Consider the following 20,788-nt stretch of genomic DNA (forward strand, 5'->3'; position numbering starts at 1 on the left):
AACCTGTTTAATAAACAGGTAACCTGTTTACCCAACCCGATCCGACCTGTTTAACCTGTTTGCCCAATCTGACCCGTTTAACCTGTTTAGACCTGTTTAATCTATCCAACCCAACCTGTTTAACCTGCCCAACCTGACCTGTTTAGACCTTTTTAGACCCGTTTAACCTGTTTAGACCTGTTTAACCTGCCCAACAGTTAAACGGGTTAAACGGTTTAAACGGGTTAGACATCTAAAACCCGTATCCGACCCAATTAATAAACAGGTTAAACGGGTTGACCTATTTACGATCCGAACCTGTTTAGGCTAAACCCAAACCTGTTTATGGCGGATCGAACACGGGTCGGGTTGGCGGGTCGGGTCATATTTTGCCACCCCTACTTTTGATGGATATTTCCTATTTAGATAACTCTTCATACCATTAACGTCAACCCAGATAGTTATATTTTGTTTTATTTTTATAAAAAATTTCCCTATTTTGGTGAAATTTATTCTACACATGGAATGCCAATGCTTAGGCATGTGGGATGGATGTGGCCAACTCAACCTGTAGGGCCATTTGATGAACAGTGATTTCATCAGCTGAATAGGTTTATAAATTATAAGGTAAGATTTTGCAGCAGCATGATCACTTTTTTTTTTAAGAAAATGTCTCAGTAAATGAAGTCCCACAAATTGCAGACTTGTTGAGGGAGAGAATCAACAATGAAGTATTTATTCAACAAAACAAGCATATTTATAATGATTGAGCCTCATGCTAATTGAGTCATGCAATAGCATTTGCCATGTGTAGAGGAGAAATGCAGTAAATATTTTTATAAATAAAAAAAAAGTCTCACTTACAAATAGAATTTCAAAAGTAACGATATTTCTTTTCCGTAGTAGCAACTATTTCATGATTTTATTAATATAACATAATTCTTGAAGTGAATTTTGCATAAAAATCCATTTAATTATTGGTTTTGCAGAATTTAGAGATCGTCGGCGAATTTTATTCCTGCATAAAAATATTTCTTTTCCTAAGTACGAGATGGACAATATATATTTGTTGAATATCCAATGAACATTCACAGGACATCCAATACAGGTATTTTGAATATCATCTTTATATTTGTTTAAACTACCGCTAATCTCATATTTAGATCAAAAGATGTAATTGTCCAGGAATCCCTAAACATTTATCATTTTGCATAAAAATCCCTACAAATTGATAATTAAATGGATTTATGCAAAATCTTCTGCAGACAAGAAACACTAAAGATTTAAATCAATATGAAGCATCAAGTTGCAGGATTTTAGCTTCCTGCATGGCTCCAAGTGAGAGCATATTTAATGAAACATAGATTATAAGATATCCTTACTTGTCGCCGGTCTTCCAAGTAGACTTTTGAATCCTTACTAGTTGCCTGTGAACCCCAAAAAAATGCAAAAAGAGGCGGCTTTCAAACCAAACATAGATTATAAGATATCGCTTTGTTCAACCACACCCAATAATTGACCAAACAATACAAGCTCTTTTATTTTTCTGAATCACCACTCCATTGATCTATACACCACTCAAACCAAATTTAGATTCCAGTCTCGACAAAGAATGACTTCACAAATCAAAACCATAACACAAGCTGCAACAAGAACCAAGAAGAAAGGAAATTGAAAAGAGACAAGATCACGGTATCCATCAAGCAAAACAGTGATCCTTCCCCAAGTGGCCACAGATAAGAACAATATGGGAAGCTTCAGGCCTGCCTTATTAACTGCACTACCTGCTTGGCTTGCATTACATCCCTGAATTCAGGTGCAGAAACCTCACCAATTTCCTGCACTCCCTTTGGTTCATGTCTCGGTGCAAGAACCTTACTGATTTCCTGCACTCACTTTGCCTCTACCTGCTTGATTTGATTCCCCAGCTCCAGCTGCCAGAGCCAATACTTCCTGTGGCATCTCCCAGCTTGCACTTCTATGTCCCCAACTCGGCCGCCTTGGGTGTAATGCTGCATGCCCTTGCAAACCCTCTGTCAGGCTGGTCTGCCTGCTTAAATCTGGGGACGCATCACCAAAGCCACCATTCTTGCCATCCAAAGTAGCAGTGTCACTCAGACCTTGTAAATCATTAACATCTGCCCCAATCCTTGCTTCATCCCATGTCCCAGGCTTCCTGCCCATCTCAAGATCACCAACCGGTATCCCCATGTTTGGGCTAATAAAACCTCCGCCCAGCGATCTTGATTGAAATCCCTGTTCTTGTGGCGCTCTTGCCCGGAATTTGTTCTTTGAAGGAGGAATGCTTGTGAAGAAAATTTCTTTGAAGTTTGCCACCACTCCTCTGTTGTATGGGTTATCTCGCCGGTCATAACGATATCTGAAGTTCTCATAAGTAGTCTACAAAGAAAGAGAACAAATTATCAGAATATTAGGAACAAGATGTTCCTGACATAAATAATATCTGTCTCTACAAGGGAATTCTCAGAAGGCAAATCAATTACCTGGTTTGTACTCATGAGATATAAATGGAAGACAGATAGGCCGCCGACAAACCACATAGATAAAAAAGTATAGATTATCAAAACAATGGAAGCTGGAGTCTTGATCAATGCTCTCCAGATAGATATTTGCTCAGCATTCTTGATTCTAATTACATACACCCAGCAGAATCCAAAAACAAAGATGCAGAGTAGAGTTGTTGAGAAGACAAACATATAAAAGAAACGGTAGTTTCGCTTCATTAAAACATAAAATAGATTAGTGATTAGCATAATATAGGAAGATTGTATTAGCACTAAATCAATCTAGTGAAAAACAATGAGTTGTAAAAATCTCATGAGGTTAGTAGCCAAAGAAGAACCAAAATGAATATGTAATTCTACAAGCATATACTATGCTTAGAAAGCTGATCTCGTTAGGACAATAGCAAGAGAAAAATGCTTAGTATATATTGATGACATTCATATGACTGCAGGAAGGAAATAAGTACAGTAATTACAAGTTCTCTCCCATCTCAGAAATTCTTAATTATTCCTTTTTTTTCTATTCTAAAGTTATCATACACTTGACTGTAATTCAACAAGCATAATTTTTATATTCATGCCATTGGTACTGCTCTGCTGCCAGCTGTCTTCATTAGGCTAGCCTAAAAGTCAATCTCATTGGGACAATAACAAGAGAAAAATAACATAATATATTGACGACATTCATAAACTACAGAAAGAAAATCATTACTGTTTATTAGAAGTTCTCTCCCATCTTATAAATTCTCAGTTATTCCTTTGTCTATTCTGAAGTTACCACACGCTTGTAAATTGCATATCAACATAGAAAAGAGAGCTTAAATATTCTTATCTAAAACTTATGAAACTCACAAGCCCTATGCATTGCCCAACCCATGGGCAGTGATGGTCGAAACGTTCCACGCAGTTGTTGCAGACTGAGCAGTGAGAACAGCGAGGAGGTCGATAGAGCATGCATGTATCACAGTATTTGATCTTCACAGTGATCCCATTGACAACAACATCTCTCATTCGAGGTAAACGTAAATGTGGAGTTTGACTACCCCCAACTTCAGTATTACCATCATAGCCTTCAGGTTCTGGAGGATGTGCATTGCGAGGTGTTATACCCGGATCTCTACCAGATGTAAGAAGTAGAAGAGCTATATCCTGAAACATATAGCCTATATCAAACTTTTATCTTTAAAACAATAGGTTATAGCCTTGAGCACAACAATATATGACTGTTGAATAAATTACTATGCGCATTTAAATCAAACTACACATAAAATGATGAGGAACTTCTTATTAGACAGTCTTACTACTGAGCTAGAGTAGCGCTAGTTTATGTTAATTTCATCTTGAAAACATCAGCAAAAATCCAGCAAAAGTATTACCAATGTGGGAGAAAAGGAGGGAAGACAATAGACCTAAATTTCCAAGATCCAAATATTGGGGATGCACCTCCCAGGACTTGAGCCTAGAACCTCTCCAAAACAGAGGACAATGTGACAATTGGGGTTAAAATTATAGTCACTAATGATACAAACTTAGCTTGCAATATATAGCTCACTAGAAACATTATTTGAGTCAGCACCCATGGGAGGGCACAATAATTCATAGTTAACTCAACCAGTAACTTGCATTCCACAACCTATGAAAATCCCAGATAGTAAACAAAATATTTAACTTGGAAGGAAGATATCGGGCATGAACTCGATAAAAAATTAATAAGTCAAGAAGGTTAATATCCAAAAGCTTGTTATTTTCGGTAATATATTGCAGGGACTATATGAGTTAGGTATAGAAATAAAGGCAAACATAAGCAACATGAGACATCAGTTACACAAGGCATGTTATCTTGAAAGTCATAATGGCTCCTCTTCCCAAGTGTTAAAACAAAATAATTGAGAAGAGCTCCATTATAGGGGGAAATAAACAAAACAAACTTTAGCATAAGAATAGGATAATTTTGTACTTTCATCTCCATCTTGTAGAACAGCATAAACCATGCTAGTTTTACAACTTGTATTTAACCAAGATATATAATGTATGAAGCAAGTGAAGATCACAAGGTGGGCAAGTAGAATAGCCTGTGGAAGCATTGCAACCAGTTTTTTCCAAAGCAATGTGAGATAGAGGCTCACATAAGTATTCTGAGTTTCCAACTCCATCACTTGACACTGTCTTGAAAGACATGATAAATCCAGGTTTAGATGAAAGACAAGAATATGACAACTTTTATTGCTTCAAATAAATGGTCTCGGAAAGAAATCTCCAACTACCAATGTTAGGCAAGGACCGGATTGCAGGTTTCTTCATTTGGAAAACAAGAACACACAAGGATTCCTTGCTGACAAGATTGAATGCATGAGCCAACTTCAATTTAAGAGATCTAGACGTAAACTCATTTCTCATTTCTACACACTTGTGTTCAGTAATAATTGAACTACCAAAGATAGATATAAAGCAATATTTGCAGACTTGTCCTGAAGTTTATTGTAATAAGTCTTCATTAAACATGCTACAAACACATTTAAGAAGAATTAACAGACCCATTTTAATTAAATCACTAAGCGACCTATATTCTTTTTATTAGAACTTCAAATGATTTAGGTAGCTAAAAAACTGACATGAAACAAATTATGAAAATAGGATGAACTATTTGCTGGATGTGAATAAATTATAAACCAGAAATGCTGAATCCATTTTCAAGTAAGTATTTCAGGATGGATTATGAGTATTGTTGACTTATCTAAAACACAACAGCAATTTAGACTAACAAGCACAGTATATAACCAAAGCCCGAGGCTTCCTGATTACAAGCATTGGAATTACTCAAAACAGTCAATGTCTGAGGTATATGGAAAATCTTTTTCTTACAAACTCAATTAACACTATAAGATCCATTGAAAGGATAAAACAAAATCAAACCTCCTAAGAACAGTGGGAGGGAAATCATAATGCATGGACAGAAGTGATACTCACATATAGTGTGAAAGCAACAGCTATTACCATTATCGAAATTCCCGAATGATGATAAAAATCATCCATTAGTTTTCTAGCGACAAATACGCAAAAAATTGACATGGGTACAATAATGAGGAACATCGTGAGAAACAGTGATCTTGCATCAGGTCCGAAGATAAACCTCCCTCCAAGAAAAAATTTCTGCAAAGCATATGATCAACCACATTATTGATGAATAATTATTAATAACCCTGCAAGCATATGCCGCATGTCCTGGTGCGGAGGAAAAATAGATATACTGCAATATCATGAAGTCAAAAGTAAATCACTTAACTACAGAAGCATGCAAAACTCAACATAAAGAATGAGGGTTCTTTGATAGCTACAATAGCTAGCACAAATTTTCTTAAATGAAAAGCACCGGTTGTAGATTAGGCTCTCAATCTAGTTATCCAAAAGCATGCAAATTTAGGAAGCGTGTTCCACATGCATAACAAGATGATATAAAATATGGAGAAAAAGCATATGAGAAAAATGTTTCAAAGAAGAATACATTATCTTCAAATGATAGTTGATCTAGTCACAGGAAGATCATACCCTAAGCAGTTTCTAAGAAAGTCTAAGATCACACAGAGCCCCGTCGAGCTAATCAGACAAAGATCATCCCCTAAGCAGAACTAAGAAAGTCCAAGATCACACCGATCCTTGTGGTAGGGATGCCAATGGAGCATATTCGGTGCAGTTATTAAAAAACTGAAACCGAAACCGAAATTCATTACTGCCCCCAAAACCAAAACCGAATTGTTTTTGAGACAAAAAAATCATAACCGTCACTCAAAAAAACCGTAAAACCAAAATCATTAACTTTTTTTATTCATTTCAAAATTTTCACATATAAATAACCAAATTAAAGATATCATCCTTGATTTTCATAATATAATCCATAATCTAACCAAATTCATAATATAATATTTTAGATTTACACAAAATATAAAGGTTATTACGAGTATTAAATATTAGGTATGTTCGGTTTTGGTTTCAGTTTTGGGTTCGGTTTCGGGTCAAGGAATCATCAAAACCATAACCAAAAAAAATGGATGGTTTTTAATTTTTAAACCAATCACCGAAACCATCCCCACTTAATTTCGGTTAAAACCGCTCTATTCGGTTCAGATACGAATAAAATATTCGGCTATGCATCCCTGTTGACATCACTACCTTGTAGAAATAGGATTTTATAAGATACATCAACATTTCTGTAAATGTACATCAACATTTCTGTAAATGGCATCCCCATTCCCTATGCCCGTTGGTACCATACCATATCAATGCATGGTAGTTGGTGTCACCTTTGCTGTGCAGGCACCAACTATATATGGTGTGTCAATACATAATATTCATGTACCACACCGTAATGGAACCTGATTGGCTTGGCTTCCAGTGCCGAGACCTTCAGCCTTGGTAATTGGAATTTGGTTTCAAACCAGATTGATTCAAACTTTCCAAAATCTAATGCTATAAAGTGCAAAGTGAGTGTAATGTAGGTCCAGCATGAACAAGCACAGTTATATTTCTAGTTTCAGTAATAAAATGACATGACAAGATTTGATATAAAATGGATAAGTGACAAAAGAGATAAACATTCTGCTAACTTTTCTCTTGGAGTTACTAAGTCAATTGAAGGACTGCCCACATAGTTAGGTTTCGCCTAATCCCCACCCAACTGGGCTTTCCAAAAAGGTAGAATCTTTGCCTATTCAATCCAGCAAATGCATTAAATTTTTGTTTATGAGGAAAATGGACAAAATCATCAAGAAAAAAGGCATTGACCACCATGTTAACAATATAAAATGAAAATAGACCAAAACAAAAGCATCTACAGTAGACATCAGTCATATATATTACAACTAAAAATGATATCACTAAAGTCACAGTAGCTACCATGCAATAACCTGAGTAAGAGACATAAAACCTCCACATCATTAGCACACAACCACCTTCTTAGCTAATAAAAGAGTGTCTCAGAAATAGTTCTAAAAAATCAACCCAAAAACAGATTGGACAGAAGGGAATTTTTTAAATAAATATTCTAAAAGTTATTCATAATCTAGAACCTAAAAAGGAAATGGAACAAATGGCTTTCTTGATTCCAACCCTCAGTCCATAACCACCTCCCTCCCTCATCCCATCCCTGATGCCACCGTCTTCCTGCCCAACACTCTTCCCATAATCTTCAATTTGTCTCACTCCTTACCTTCATTCAAACCTAGCACACCCTCTTCCTCCCACAGCCTCTCAACTCCCTCACTCATTCCATTCAAACACAATATAACCACCTCCATTCATTCCCAGTAATCTTAACATGTTGGCTTTTGAAAGAATTTAGAAAGTGAGGGAGGAAGTAATGTTCCCTTTCCTTTAGATGGAAAGGAGGGGAGAGTAAATAACTGAAGGGTTCATGAGATGATGACTAACAACTTTTACCCATGATCTATATATTCTATGCACCAAGCCCCTTTACCTCCATTCTGCAAAAAAAACAGCAAAGTTAATAGCATGTTCCTATATCCTATGCACACATGACATGAGACAACCACCGCAAAATGTTTCTAAAAATTGTGATAATGCTAGCTTCGACCCATTTACAAACCACAGTGCTCGTTTTGAAGAGAAGACTGAAGGAACATGCACATGGCAAAGCTCCCCTTAAGTGATGTTGCCAGTCACAGGCAGCCATACCCAACAAGCAGGCTGTCAAGCTGAATCATGGGCATCACCTCATAGTCAGCCTTGGTGCTACTAGGGTACTGAAGGATGGAAGTACTCTTACCTCTCCTTTCCATAATGGCACTACTCATTTGCCTTGAGCACTCTCTTTCCTAGTGAATTCATACTGCCTCCTTTGACCTTTCTGAAGCTTTTCTCTCTCAAATTTTCTATAAGGCTCTTGTTATATATATTACCTTTTATGAAGAGACAGACGAATCTGAAGAGAGGGAAGCCAAGAGCCATAGTTGACTTAGGAATGGCCCACTGCCCTACGGTTCCTCAGTTTTCTCTTATTTATCTCCATATTTCTGTTTCAACAAGTTTTCATGCCAGTTTCTACCTGGATAGCATCTAAAACTGACATTGAAGCTGTACTAGAAAAGTATAGTTATATAAAACTATTTTGCCTTCTTTTTAATACATAAAATTTAAAATAATAATTCTTAAAATAAAATCCCACCTTCAATGAATTTAATCAAAGTCAAGATCGATAATTGGAGCTTGCATCTGATAGCTTCATCTAATATGTCTCTGAATACATTTTCAAAAAATCTTCCTATAACAAAACAAAAGTCAGCCTAAAAGACCAGCCTTTTTTTCTTACACACCCTCTGCAAACTATCATGTGAGAACTCTTTTCATCCATTTGTGTATTTACTTCACACCCAAAAAACGAAAAACGGAACCTCTTAGCCTTTAACCAAGGAATCCTGCACCAATGTGTCACAGACTCATGATCTGGTACTACTTTAAATCAATTGAGAAATCTAGGAAAATCCTTCCTAAAATATTCAACCAGACTACCATCAGAAACTAGCAAGGTTACCTCTCAAACCCTATGCCTTATACCTACCATAAACATCCATATAATGCCACTAACACATTTCCAAAATAAGAAATCCACCTTAAGAGGAGGAGGAGGAGGAGGAAAAAGTAGGATAAATGATGAACGCTTACCATGATCACCTTAAACCACCTTGCCAAGAAATATGCAATCATGTCATAGAGCCCATATTGTTAGCCCTCCACATTTTTGGGATCAGCACTTTCCGACCATGTTAACAAGATTGAGTCCCAATAAATTTTGGCTATGAATACCCATCTTAATCTATTACGAATATGTAGCAAAAATTTGTGATTTGCACAAAGAAAATGAATTAGAGATCTAAGAGCTGGCAACGCAAAATAATGCTAAGAATTGTAGAGCATAAAGATAATCATTTGGATTTAAAACAATGACAAAATCAGTGTGGCAGCCATTTCTAGTTTCATAGCTCTCTTAAGATATTAGTTTTCAAGTACAACTTGAACTCCTCAAACTTACACTCCACAATGAATAAAATTAAGGTAATGCCTAAACAGCCTTTTCTACCTCACATTGAGATACTGCTCATTCTTAAACACAAAATGTGAATTAAAATATAACTCATAACCCTTAGTAGTCATAGACCAAGTAACAAAATTTTCCTATTAATTAAATGTTTGCTTCTAATCCTTGAATTTTGATAAGAATGATGCTTTTGGAGGCCAACAACTTGTATGCCACTAGAAATGATTAACAGATATGAACAGATGGTTCTGAAAAGAAAGTCGCAACCAGAGGTGTAAAGCTAAAACGAACAAAGCACACCAACAGAAGGATTCATAAGATCAGTTTTCTTAATTGCCTAATAAATCATACAGTAAGTCACTGAGACCAACAAATCCCCCCTTCTCATCTCTTGTCATCCAACCTAACCATAAAAGTAAAAAAACTAAAGTTCGTTACTTGATAGGTTCTAACTCAACTAACAATTTCAAGGAATAAAGTCAGCTCTTAAAGCCTCTTAAATTCACCATTCTTGAAGCAACAAATAAACAGGTTGAGAGGTTTTCACATTAATACACCTCAAATCAAGGCAACAAGAAACAAAACAAGGCACCCAATAAAAGTACAGAATCAAATCTCAAAACCCTAACTTTTTCCCCTTTGCCTGCTCTGACACGAATGCCAACATTAAAAATCTAATTTTTTCAGTAATAGCAAGCTGCTAGCAGCCCCTACGCAAAGAGACAGATTAACAAACGCTTGCTAGAGAGAGAGAGAGAGAGAGAGAGCAAGGAGGAAGGGGACAAGAGGCCACCACTTACGTTGCTGCCCTTCCAGACCTCGTAAACCCTCGGCGCCTCGCCATCCGCCGCGGCCGCGGAGGACCGATCCGGGTCCCGGGTAGATGGGACCACGTACATTCCTCCTCGCCGGGGCCCCGCGGCGGACGGATCCGGGTCCCGGGTAGATGGGGCCACGTACATTCCTCCTCGCCGGCGCCTCTCCTCCTCCTCTTCCGCCCGCTGGAAACCTTGGATACACGGAGTGCACGCACAGAGGGATGACAATAAAGAGGGGGTCTTTCCTAGGGTCTCTGCTCTCTCCCCACAATGATCGCTGCCCTCCGGTGTACCGTCGGATCCCGGCCTCAGGCCGCCCGGACGTCCGCGATCTCTTCCGTCACAACCCTTCCTCTCCTTCTCCTCCCTCTCTTCCGCCGCCACCGCCGCCGCCGAACTCCGCTTTTCCGTCTCCGACAAGTTAATTGAGAGAGAGCAGGAGAGCTCGGCCGTGTGAATTTTCTCGCACGTGTCCGGGTGGTTGGCGGGTAGGTGCTCAACCTTCCACACGAGGGAGTGGATCAGAGTTAAGCACACCAAGGGGAAGGACTCCAAGAGAGGACCAGTCTGGGTTCCAGATGGACATACAAGTGCAAGTGTGTGAATGACAAGGTTCTTGGAGCCTAACACTTTTGACCTACATGAAAGTTTAGGGCATATTTAATTAGAAAAAATTAAGCTCCAAAATAAGAATGAGATGAGTGACTCCTATTTCATCTATTTGCTTGGAGAGAGTTCCATTTTCATGTGATTCTAGAAGAGAATAAGAACACCTCAATTCTCCAACTCCAATCCAAAGCCTCACCTAGTATTCAAATTCAATTTATTCTAATTACAACCCAAATGCATCAGAAGATATAATTATTCCAATTTCTATTAGTTTCTATTTCGGTCACAAACCAAATACATCCTAAATTTTTTAAATATTTTAAAATTAGACTTAAATATCTCGGCAAAGACGAGATGTTGAAATTCTGCAAAATAATACATGGAAATCTTGATAGTGAAATATTCGTTGCTATAGTAAAAAAAATAGATTATTATAATTCTAAGAAGGCTTTATATTAAATAAGTGCCAAAAAATTTTGTCATGTAATATTGTTATTGTAACAATTAATATGTAACACATTATTACAGTAGCTATATGGGAGTTCATACATGTTAGGTTAATAAATGCTCATATTAATATAATTAATAAAATCTTCCGGCAATTGAATAAGCAATTGAACTGGAAACTTATAGATAAAGAGAGTATTTTATTGCCATCAATGCACGACAAATGCTAAGGCTTTCATGAAGAAAGGATTAGGGATGGTAATGCTTAATTCATTTAACTTGATTTAATCCATTATAAGTAGAATTAGATTAGTTTAAGATTCGGATCTAAATTTTTGATATGTTTAATGAATAGATTGGATTCAGGGTGAAAAATTTTTGATCTATTTTACATCCAATCTGTCAGATCCGACCTTGTTGCGTGATGGCACAAGTATTAAAAAAAATAAAGTTTGTTTCAGAAGTCATAATAATAATAAATCCTGGTGGGCGGCGAAACTCTAGTTATTTATGTGTCCTGGTTCATTTAAAGAGTCCCCTTCTGAGTGCACTTTAGCTTTTCAAAGAGTCGAACTGTTTGACTGGAAGATGCTTTCGCAATACCTCAGCGCATTTGACGCCCACTTATTAGACTTGTGATATAGAATAATAAAATAGCAGCGGAACTGTCAGAAAAACGTAACGGCGTCAAGGCTGTTCTTTTTTTCTCGTTTCTTTTAGCCGTCGGTTGGACCTAACTTCGTCAAAAATACGAATAGTCGCTTGAGGAGCCAAAAGGAGACGTCACACGTGGCAGCGGCTGGATTCTCCTTTCTAAACACCAGTAGAAGTTTTGTTCATGGGTGGTTCTATTTCAAAACAAAGCAGAAAACATATCTAATGAAGTCAATACAACAAAAAGAGTTATGTTGAAAATATATTTTCTGATATTTTTATACTATTTTTTATGTGCTATCTTAAGATGACGTCGCTAATTAATTACCGATATTTTTATGAAATACCATAAAATCTCTATTTTAGCAGCATTCATAAGTGCTTTTTCAAGTATGAATCTTGGTATTTTATTCTAATATTTAGTAGTAATTATAAGCACCCTTAAAATTTCAATCATAATCTTTTATTCAAATATTTAGTAGCAATTATATGTACTAATAATATACCATTATATGGGGTAAAAAATTTTCCAAAGTAAACTATATATCCTAAGATCTGATTTGAATGTCAAACCATCGACAATCCGGCTGTTGCTTGTACATATGTGTTCATATCATTAAATAATCATTTGATGTACATATTTTATATTTTAGCCATCATTGTATTGTCTTTGATAAAAATAAAAAATAAACATACTTAATTTTATTATTTATGATATTCTAGCAGTCCAGTCCAGTCCAGCTAGAAATGGATAATCTATTCCATTGGACCAAGTCCTTGCCCTTTTAATCAATGTCCATAAGTTGTAGAGAGGAAATTAGTGCAAGGAGATTAGGCGATGTCGGAGCGAGATTTTGCCAGTTCTATTATATATGCTCAATATACATAAAGATGTATAGGATAATTATTGTGGTTTTTTTGTTAATCTTTATTGATAAAAACTAATTCAACTTTTTAGGTATGAAGATACGTGTGGGCATGTATTTAGTTCCATATTGGTTATTTATTGAGAAAATTTTGGATATTTATAAAGGATTAAGAAATCCAAAAAATATTTTTCGGCTAGTTTTTTTAGGTGCGGTCCTAGATTGTGATATATGGTATCAAAGCGAACTCGGCCTATAGCCTATGTGGACTGGAGACACTGCAATACGAGTTCATGGAGGCCGATCACGAGTTGGTCGTGGTGCATGTTATTAGTTTTGAATGGATTTGAGCCATTAACCCGACAAGAATGTTGGGGCTTGAACAGAAGAGCATGCAACGATCCGTGCAGACGTTTGTTTAGTTATGCATCGGTTATTCGCTGAGAAGATCTTGAGTATTTATATAGAACTAAGAAATATAAAAAATATCTTCCGACTAGTATTTTTGGATGAAGTTCTAAATCATGACACTAGGTTATTGGTAGTTTTAGCCTAACCTTACCTTTCGGTCTTAGCCGGTGGAGTTTTCTTTTGATGGTTTGATCATTTTAGATACTTATATTAGTTTTAGCATTAATAAATATGTGGAAGCGGAGTTGGGTATACTGAAACCTCTTATTTGTATGTGCTTTCGATGTTAGAAACTAATTGGAGCTTTTTTGGGTGTGATTGTTTACCTGACTCACCTCAGAGTCCCCCAGGTCAATGAGAAGGTGGGAGTTATAAAAGGTTTGATGGTGATCTCTCTTTCAGCTTTAAATTATATCAATACTAATCAGAGATGCAAAGATCAAAGGGCTGTGGCTGGTCCCAGGGAAGAGTCAGAGCCTTGACTTGTGAACATGTAACTCCTCCAAGACATTCAAAGCCCACTGTTAGGAGACCCCCAAAGCCAAGGCCAAGTGCTAGGATTAGTGAGCGGGAAAGCCACAAGAAAGCTTACAGATGCTATAAATGCCCATTAATTGCAGAGAGGTGGCTGGGTTTGGGCCCTGTCCGCTGCTGGAAAACCGTGCTCCATTCGGAAACCCTGCTGCTTAAATGCAGAGACCCAGGAAAGCGAGTCCCATGTCCATCTCCTCCCAACCTGACCTCAGAGAAATCCAAGACCACTGGAGAAATCCCACCCAAAAGTAAAAAGCAACCTCTTCTGAGAGCTCTTCTTTCTTCTCCCTTCTAAGATGATATGAAGCCCATCATGAGGTTGTAAAGCATCCCAGGGAAGTGGTTGTGTTCCCTGTCCTACTTTTCTTAAAGGTGTGTGTGTGTGGGGGGTTCTCCATTATTTTCTTATGTCCTTCTGGTTCATGGCTTCTTCCTTGTTTGCCTCCTGAAAAAGTTTCAACTTTTTGAATCAAAAGTTCCTCTTTTTCCTTGTTCTCCTGTAAGTTTGGCTTGTCTGTGTGTTCTAGACTCCTCGTATCTTTTGCTGCCTCTTTGTTTTCCCTTATAAAAGGTGCTGCCTTTTGAATCAAAAGTCCGTATTTAAATTGCTCTCCAACATGTTAGGCTGCTGGTTTTGCCTTTTATCATTGCTGCTTCCCTGCTTGCCTTTTAAAAAGTAGTAGCTCTTGGCCTGTTATAGCTTTGGAGTTTTGTCTTTTAATCGAAAGACCTTCTTTTCCTTGCTCTCTGTCTTCTTGTAAGCTTGGATGCTGTTTGCTTTAAATTGGTCCATTGGTTGCAGGTATGTATAAAAACCAGCTACAAGAGCTAGCACAGAGGAGCTGCTTCAATCTCCCCTCCTATGCTTGCATAAGGGAAGGACCAGACCATGCACCAAGGTTCAAAGCCTCGGTTAACTTCAATGGAGAGATCTTTGAGGGGCCAAGCAACTGCACCACTCTAAGGCAGGCAGAGCATGCTGCAGCTGAGGTGGCCCTCACCAACCTCTCCACCAGAGGTCCTTCCAAGTCTCTGGCAGCTAGAGTCCTTGTGAGTCCCTTTTCCTCTATTCCTAGACTTCGTTGCGTTCCTCTTTTTATCTTGTCAACCGGAGCAAGCCATTTGTCTCTTGTCATTGTTTTCTTCTTTCCTTTTGTCCTGTGGCTACTTGTTGGATAGGATGAGACTGGGGTGTACAAGAACCTTCTCCAAGAGACTGCTCACAGGGCTGGCTTGAAGCTCCCTGTCTACACTACCGTGAGGTCAGGGCCTGGCCACCTCCCTGTCTTCACTTGCTCTGTGGAGCTCGCTGGCATGAGCTTCACTGGTGAGCCAGCGAAGACCAAGAAACAAGCTGAGAAGAATGCTGCCATGGCTGCTTGGTCTGCTCTTAAACAAAGTAAAGAAAAACCATGTCTTTTCTCTTCTAGTGTCTCATTATTCTTGTGTGTTCTTATGGTTCTATCTTTTTGGAGAAAAGTTGTTATGATTTATCTTTCAAATGGTTATATATTTGTAGTGCCAGATTTGGGTTCTTCCTCGCAGCAGGCCAGAGAGAAAGAGAGCAGTGAAGAGCAGGAAGAGGTGGTTGTGACGAGAGTTTTATCTAATTTAAGGCCTAAAGAGGAGAGCAAACCAGTGAGACACAGGACTCAGCATCAACAGAGGAGCAGGGTGGTGTTAGGCTCTAGAGAGGGCACCTCTGCTTCTTCTTCTCTCTATTCTTTAGCATTTCATCACAGATGGAAGGTCTTGGATCCTCTGCGTGCTCAGCAACAGAGATGTTTCCTAGCTCCCAAGATATTACCACCAATGACCTTGTTGCAGCACTCTTCCATCACCTCTCAAGAGCCATCTTTCTCCAAGGACAAGAGCAGCAATGTACCTCTCTTCTCATCAAATAGACCAATGCCTTCTGCACCACGGCTGGAAGAGAAACAAAAGGATGAGGAACAGAGCAATGGGAATTCGCCGGCGAAGCCATATACTCCTACGCCGGCGGCCTATTCCCGGGCTTTTTCTATATCGAACACGTCGGCCGCCAGCCGAGTGATGGATCAAAGAACCCAGCTAACCCAGATGAGTGCCAGGCCATTTTGTCCCTCTCCTTGTACCAATCCTTCAACTGGAACAGCTCCTGCAAGAAATCTACAGGCAATTCCAATTCCAACAGTGTTTGCCAGTGGTGGATACCGTCCGCCCGGTGTTGCTCCTGCTGTGCATATAAGATCTGTGATTCCGGTCTGCGCTGCCCCGCCGATGAGGCCAGCAGCTAACACCATACCAGTCCAGAAGAAAGAAGGAGAGATCTCAGCAGCCACCACCTCAAAAGCTCAACAGGCTCCACTTATGAAGATGGGATGAATTACTTTGAAGTATCCATATAAACTTTTAATCTTATCATCATGCAGGTTTTGAATTTTATGGGTTTGTTTTTGAGAACTCTCTCTTGCTTTTGCTTCTTTGAATTCATGGATTCTGGCTCATGGTTCTTCAGCTGATGGTGGTTCCTCAGAGGAATTTTGTCACACCTTGCTATGTAATCGATTAACTTCTACTCTATGTTCTCCATGTTTTCAATGACAACTTAACCGCAGACTAGGATTATACATGAAAAGCATCAAACAAACATATCACTTATGCACATCGTCATTCAAATTTTTGTTTCATCTGTCTTCTTAGCTTATTTTCTGTTGTTTGAGAACTTTGTTTTAGCGCATGGCTTCTTAAAAGCCTGCTTTGCATGTGAGTTTTTTAGCAATTCAACTGAAATCAAAGCACCACATCTTTTTAACACAAACTATCTTTCAAACTTCTGCTTCCATGAGTATAGTTGCTTACGTACTACTCTCCTTGTGTCTGATTTGTTACACATATTTCTTTACTTAGTGTTACTTGATAAAACTTAAATACAGCCTAGCAAATTTTAAACCTTCTCCTCTCCCACAGTGAGAAGTAGATGTAGATGAATAGAGCATCAAAACCAATTGATGTCAGTTCAGAGGCCAGAAAATTTTTCCAAATTTGCTTCATCTGTTCTGGTCAAACTCTATGATTGTTTTCTGCAGGCTAATTCTCAAGAAAACTATCAAATCTTTTGGTAACTAGCTCATTGATTGTTAATCCAAAGCCTAATCCATCTAATCTTTGCTACAGACCGGATTGCCATGTATGTGATTTATATAAACTTCGTTGAGGTGTCTCGAGAGAACTCTGCTACAATAGGATATGCTCTTCAACTCCTTCACCATTTCTCTCCATGTACTGAAAAATTATTACTGCAGATAAAAGAAAAAAAATGATTAGTTCCAAATTATTCTAAGGGGAAGAAAGGAGCCAAGATATCAATGAGCAATGGACAAGGCATTTATTATCGCCTCAGAAGGAAGCCATGGAGGGATGGAGGAGAGGGAGAGAGTGAGAAAGATTGCAGGCGAGTCCTTGTGGGCAGATGGCAGGCATTGAATGCAATAAGTGAAGCAAAAAAAAGAAAAACAAAAATAAATGTTGTGATGAAAAAGCTAGCTTTTAAGTTTGGGGTCAGTCATTTAGTGGACTCTGTCTTCCCCCATTAATGCCTTTGGGAAGACGAGAGAGACAGAGGGAGAGAGAGAGTTTTCTCGCATGCCATGAATGCCGTCTCCAACTTCCCCACTCCTTCAGCTCTCATTACTCGGTTGTTTGATAGCCTTCTGAATGCCATTGCTTTGGGATTGAAATGTTCAGTCCATCAGTGACTGTTCAGTGTCATGTGCTGTTGGATTAGATAAATGTTAGGACTTGGAGCATGGGTCCGGAAAAAGGAAATATAGCTTTTATATAGGGGGCAATTCAAGATGCTAATGTAATTAGTTCCAAGTTCTTCTGTAATAGTTGGAAAAGAAGGGAAAATATTTTAACAGGATTATTATAGTAAGAAAACAGTTAATAGGACAATTCATTGAGTTGTTCTTTGGACAATTCTAATTTTCTGAATTATTTTTGAAGAAAATTGTCTCTTGTGCATCACTCGAAAGAGTTTTTTTTTTTTTTTTTGAGAATTAGGACTCCGTTTTTTCTTCTCTTTGCCATGTATTTTTTTTTTGATTTTATTAGTTGCACTCACATACATCTATGTCATAAAAAAAAAAAAAAAAAAGCCTCTGAAACAACTATTTGTTTGAACAAATTTAATATTCCCTTGAGACATTTTTATGCCATTGAACAGAGATGCCCTTTCCTACACCATGGAACATCTTTTTCATCAAGTTTAATTGCATAGCAGAGATCACATGAGTCTAAAAATTCAGCTACACATTTTTGTCTAAAAAAAAAATCTAAGATTTGGTTTTATATGGAAAAAAGGTTGCATGATTTTGGACATTTGTGCACAAGCTTTGAATGAGTTCATTCGAGGCCAGTGACATTTTCATTCACTGTCACAACTCAAAATTGCCTCTTCTCCTATAAAAAGGACATGTCTCCAAGTTGGGAATAATAAAACCAACTCCATCCCCCTAAACCCTATAAATGCTAATCGATGAATAATTTAACAAAAAAATTTGGTTTCTTAAGCTGTATTAGAATTTGTTGATGGATCATGGGAACAAAATTTCTTTTTGACTAGCTTGCAGTAGATGACACCTAAAAGAATTGCTTTAAGGAAAGTATATGCACACTTTTCCAGTATAATATTCCAGTCAATGAGTCATGAAGATCTGCAACTGCTTATGAATAAGTTTGCTACCTGTAGAGTTGTGTATTTGATCACCCATGAGCTGGATTATCAGAATTTTCAAGCTTTATAGTGTAAGTAGTATGATGGTCTCAGGCTTTGGCATAATCTATGAGTTGCTTGGGCAAATATCCCATATTAGTCTTTTGCTTTATCAATATTATTATTATTATTCTTTTCTAGGGAAACAGGGTAGAGATATCATCTGGCCTTATCCATCTCCCCAAGTGAAGAGGGATGCCAACCAATTAAGCTAAAACTGGTTGGCTAAGTCTCATAAGAATTAGAATAGCTCATTTATTGGAAGAAAAATAAATAAAGAAATAGAAATGGCTTAAGGGCATAGGAATTTTGGTGCAATCAAGAATCTAAGAAAGATAGCTATAGTAGCAGCATTGCAAAATGTTAAAAGAAAGAAAAAAAAAAAAATCTAAAAGTCCATTATCATTTATGCTTGGTTAGTTGATCCAGAGTTGTTTATATTTACTTTTACAATTCACTCCTTCAAATTACCCATGGTTAATTCTCTCATGCTTTTTGTATCACATCCACTTGGTCTGATTCTACTGCCTTTTCGTGCTCTCATTTATTTGTGGTCCGAGCAACTGTGGACCAAAGCCATGGTTTTATTACTGGATACACCTAAAGAGCCGACCAAGATGAATCAGCTCGCTATTTTGCCGCAAGTTGACTATTTAAAACTTGTCATTTGGCCCACCTAAAGAGTGCAGGCAGACTCTCCTGTATCTCAAACTCTTTCACAGATGGCAACAACTCTAGCCATATCGCTAGCTATTTTCTAACAAGCACGGTATCGAAACAAATTCCGTTACTGAAAAATATGGAAGAGATTTACAAGTAAGATACGCAGCCTTACCTTATCAACTAGCGTATTTTCTTCAAACTACTAGGCAAGAGGTTCTGATCCTCACTTTATATATTGCGTTCCTGGTAGTCTTCCAGATAAGTTCTCTTTCAACTCTTTTATATTGTTTCTTCACTCCTCTCACGCTTCCTCATGTTTCCCAAGGGTTGTATCTGTCATAGGTATCAAAGGGTCTTTTGTCAGACTTGCTCTGATAGATGGATTTCTTTATTTTTTACTGTTTCAAGTTGAAGCCAGCGTTGGAGCGCCACTAGAAGCCGTTTCTCTACTATCTAACTCTACCGGAACATCCCCACAAAGATGTATAGTGATCCAATCCAATCTCTCTAATCTGGACAATGGACAAGCCAAGAACTCTAGCGACCACCACCAACTCAATACTTGGGCCAGACCAGTTTCCGGTGGCAGCATTACTCTTGCTCTACAAAAACAAAACCGAACAAATGATCATATTTTGACCATACGAAACAATCCACACAATCTTAGGCTGCTACTCCAAGTTATGATTTACAGCATTGAGCAAATTCTTGAACAGTTTTTGATGTGGTGCATCAGCTAAGAGGGGCCTAAACCAATAGACATATGCAAGAACCAACACTGCTAAAGCGCATTCGATGCACATCAGATTGCGACGGATCGCCTATGAATCTTGTTCAATTGTAAAGTAACAATGCCCATTGAATCAAGAAATGTGGCAGCGAAGAATCGACGCAGTCGAGGATAGGATGGCCGGTCTCAGTTGAGCCCCGCCCTCGGTACTACTCGACCAATCACAGCAATATGGTAGGTGATCTTCAGCGTTTTCCTCGAAATTAAATCGCAGAAGCTCCATATGTCTTATGAACAAAATTTTATCTTACACTGCTGTCACTCGAGGATGATTTGCATGCCATACATTGCATTATCATGGTACAAATTACATGGATCATGTTGCCATTTGAACGTGGAACATCAACCATATGGGGAAGGAATGCCAACCACCAGGCTATTGCCCTCGAGGCATTTCCAAGGGTCGGACCAATCAGAGCCAATCAAAACACTTACTACGTTCTTTATAATGGACAATTAGGAAACAAGCTCTGAAGGATCATTTAATATGAGGATGGACTTTTGGGGGCTGTAGCAATTTTGAGGGAGCATTCCTTGCCCCATTCTATGGAGGTTTTATTGTCACAGAGGGCATTTTGAATATAGAACTGCAGTCAATAGTTGAATAGAGAGGAGGAATAAATGTTATAAACATGGTGCCTTAAATATGATGAGAATGGTGGGTGATCATGTAGGTGATATCTCCCAA

The 20,788-nt window shown here is 38.1% G+C and overlaps 2 protein-coding genes across 6 annotated transcripts; one reads left to right on the forward strand and one right to left on the reverse strand.

Annotated features, from left to right (window-relative positions):
- Window positions 1–1,440: 1,440 nt before the first annotated feature.
- LOC103707835 (putative protein S-acyltransferase 7) lies at window positions 1,441–10,918 on the reverse strand. Of its 3 annotated transcripts, none has more exons than XM_008792507.6 (5): window positions 10,353–10,918; window positions 5,472–5,654; window positions 3,357–3,653; window positions 2,484–2,717; window positions 1,441–2,379 (listed from the first exon to the last, which is right to left on the reverse strand). In XM_008792507.6, exons 1-5 carry the CDS (start codon window positions 10,512–10,514, stop codon window positions 1,855–1,857), a joined length of 1,401 nt encoding a protein of 466 aa, XP_008790729.1. In that variant the 5' UTR covers window positions 10,515–10,918; the 3' UTR covers window positions 1,441–1,854. The 3 variants fall into 3 exon arrangements, with proteins under 3 accessions (XP_008790729.1, XP_088562689.1, XP_038984329.1); XM_088706563.2 differs by having other exon boundaries at window positions 5,499–5,654; window positions 10,353–10,907; XM_039128401.3 differs by lacking the exon at window positions 2,484–2,717 and having other exon boundaries at window positions 10,353–10,911.
- Window positions 10,919–13,987: 3,069 nt separating this feature from the next.
- On the forward strand, window positions 13,988–16,520 carry LOC103707834 (uncharacterized). 3 transcript variants are annotated; one of them, XM_008792505.6, is made up of 4 exons: window positions 13,988–14,263; window positions 14,694–14,941; window positions 15,071–15,290; window positions 15,411–16,520. In XM_008792505.6, exons 2-4 carry the CDS (start codon window positions 14,696–14,698, stop codon window positions 16,253–16,255), a joined length of 1,311 nt encoding a protein of 436 aa, XP_008790727.4. In that variant the 5' UTR covers window positions 13,988–14,263; window positions 14,694–14,695; the 3' UTR covers window positions 16,256–16,520. The 3 variants fall into 3 exon arrangements, with proteins under 3 accessions (XP_008790727.4, XP_008790728.4, XP_088562692.2); XM_008792506.6 differs by having other exon boundaries at window positions 14,075–14,390; XM_088706566.2 differs by having other exon boundaries at window positions 14,088–14,209.
- Window positions 16,521–20,788: the final 4,268 nt, after the last annotated feature.

This window comes from Phoenix dactylifera, chromosome 11 (genome assembly GCF_051530095.1).
Source record: "Phoenix dactylifera cultivar Ajwa chromosome 11, Ajwa_hap1_PhDact_Kaust_v1.1, whole genome shotgun sequence".
NCBI lineage: Eukaryota > Viridiplantae > Streptophyta > Magnoliopsida > Arecales > Arecaceae > Phoenix > Phoenix dactylifera.

Coding starts and splice junctions, on each gene's coding strand:
- LOC103707835 (XM_008792507.6), bottom strand. CDS start 10,514: ATGTACGTGGCCCCATCTACCCGGGACCCGGATCCGTCCGCCGCGGGG. Junction 5,655..10,352: donor AGGTCTGGAAGGGCAGCAAC/GTAAGTGGTGGC, acceptor TATGCTTTGCAG/AAATTTTTTCTTGGAGGGAG. Junction 2,380..2,483: donor ATCTCATGAGTACAAACCAG/GTAATTGATTTG, acceptor CTTTCTTTGTAG/ACTACTTATGAGAACTTCAG.
- LOC103707834 (XM_008792505.6), top strand. CDS start 14,696: ATGTATAAAAACCAGCTACAAGAGCTAGCACAGAGGAGCTGCTTCAAT. Junction 14,942..15,070: donor CTCTGGCAGCTAGAGTCCTT/GTGAGTCCCTTT, acceptor CTTGTTGGATAG/GATGAGACTGGGGTGTACAA. Junction 15,291..15,410: donor TTGGTCTGCTCTTAAACAAA/GTAAAGAAAAAC, acceptor ATATATTTGTAG/TGCCAGATTTGGGTTCTTCC.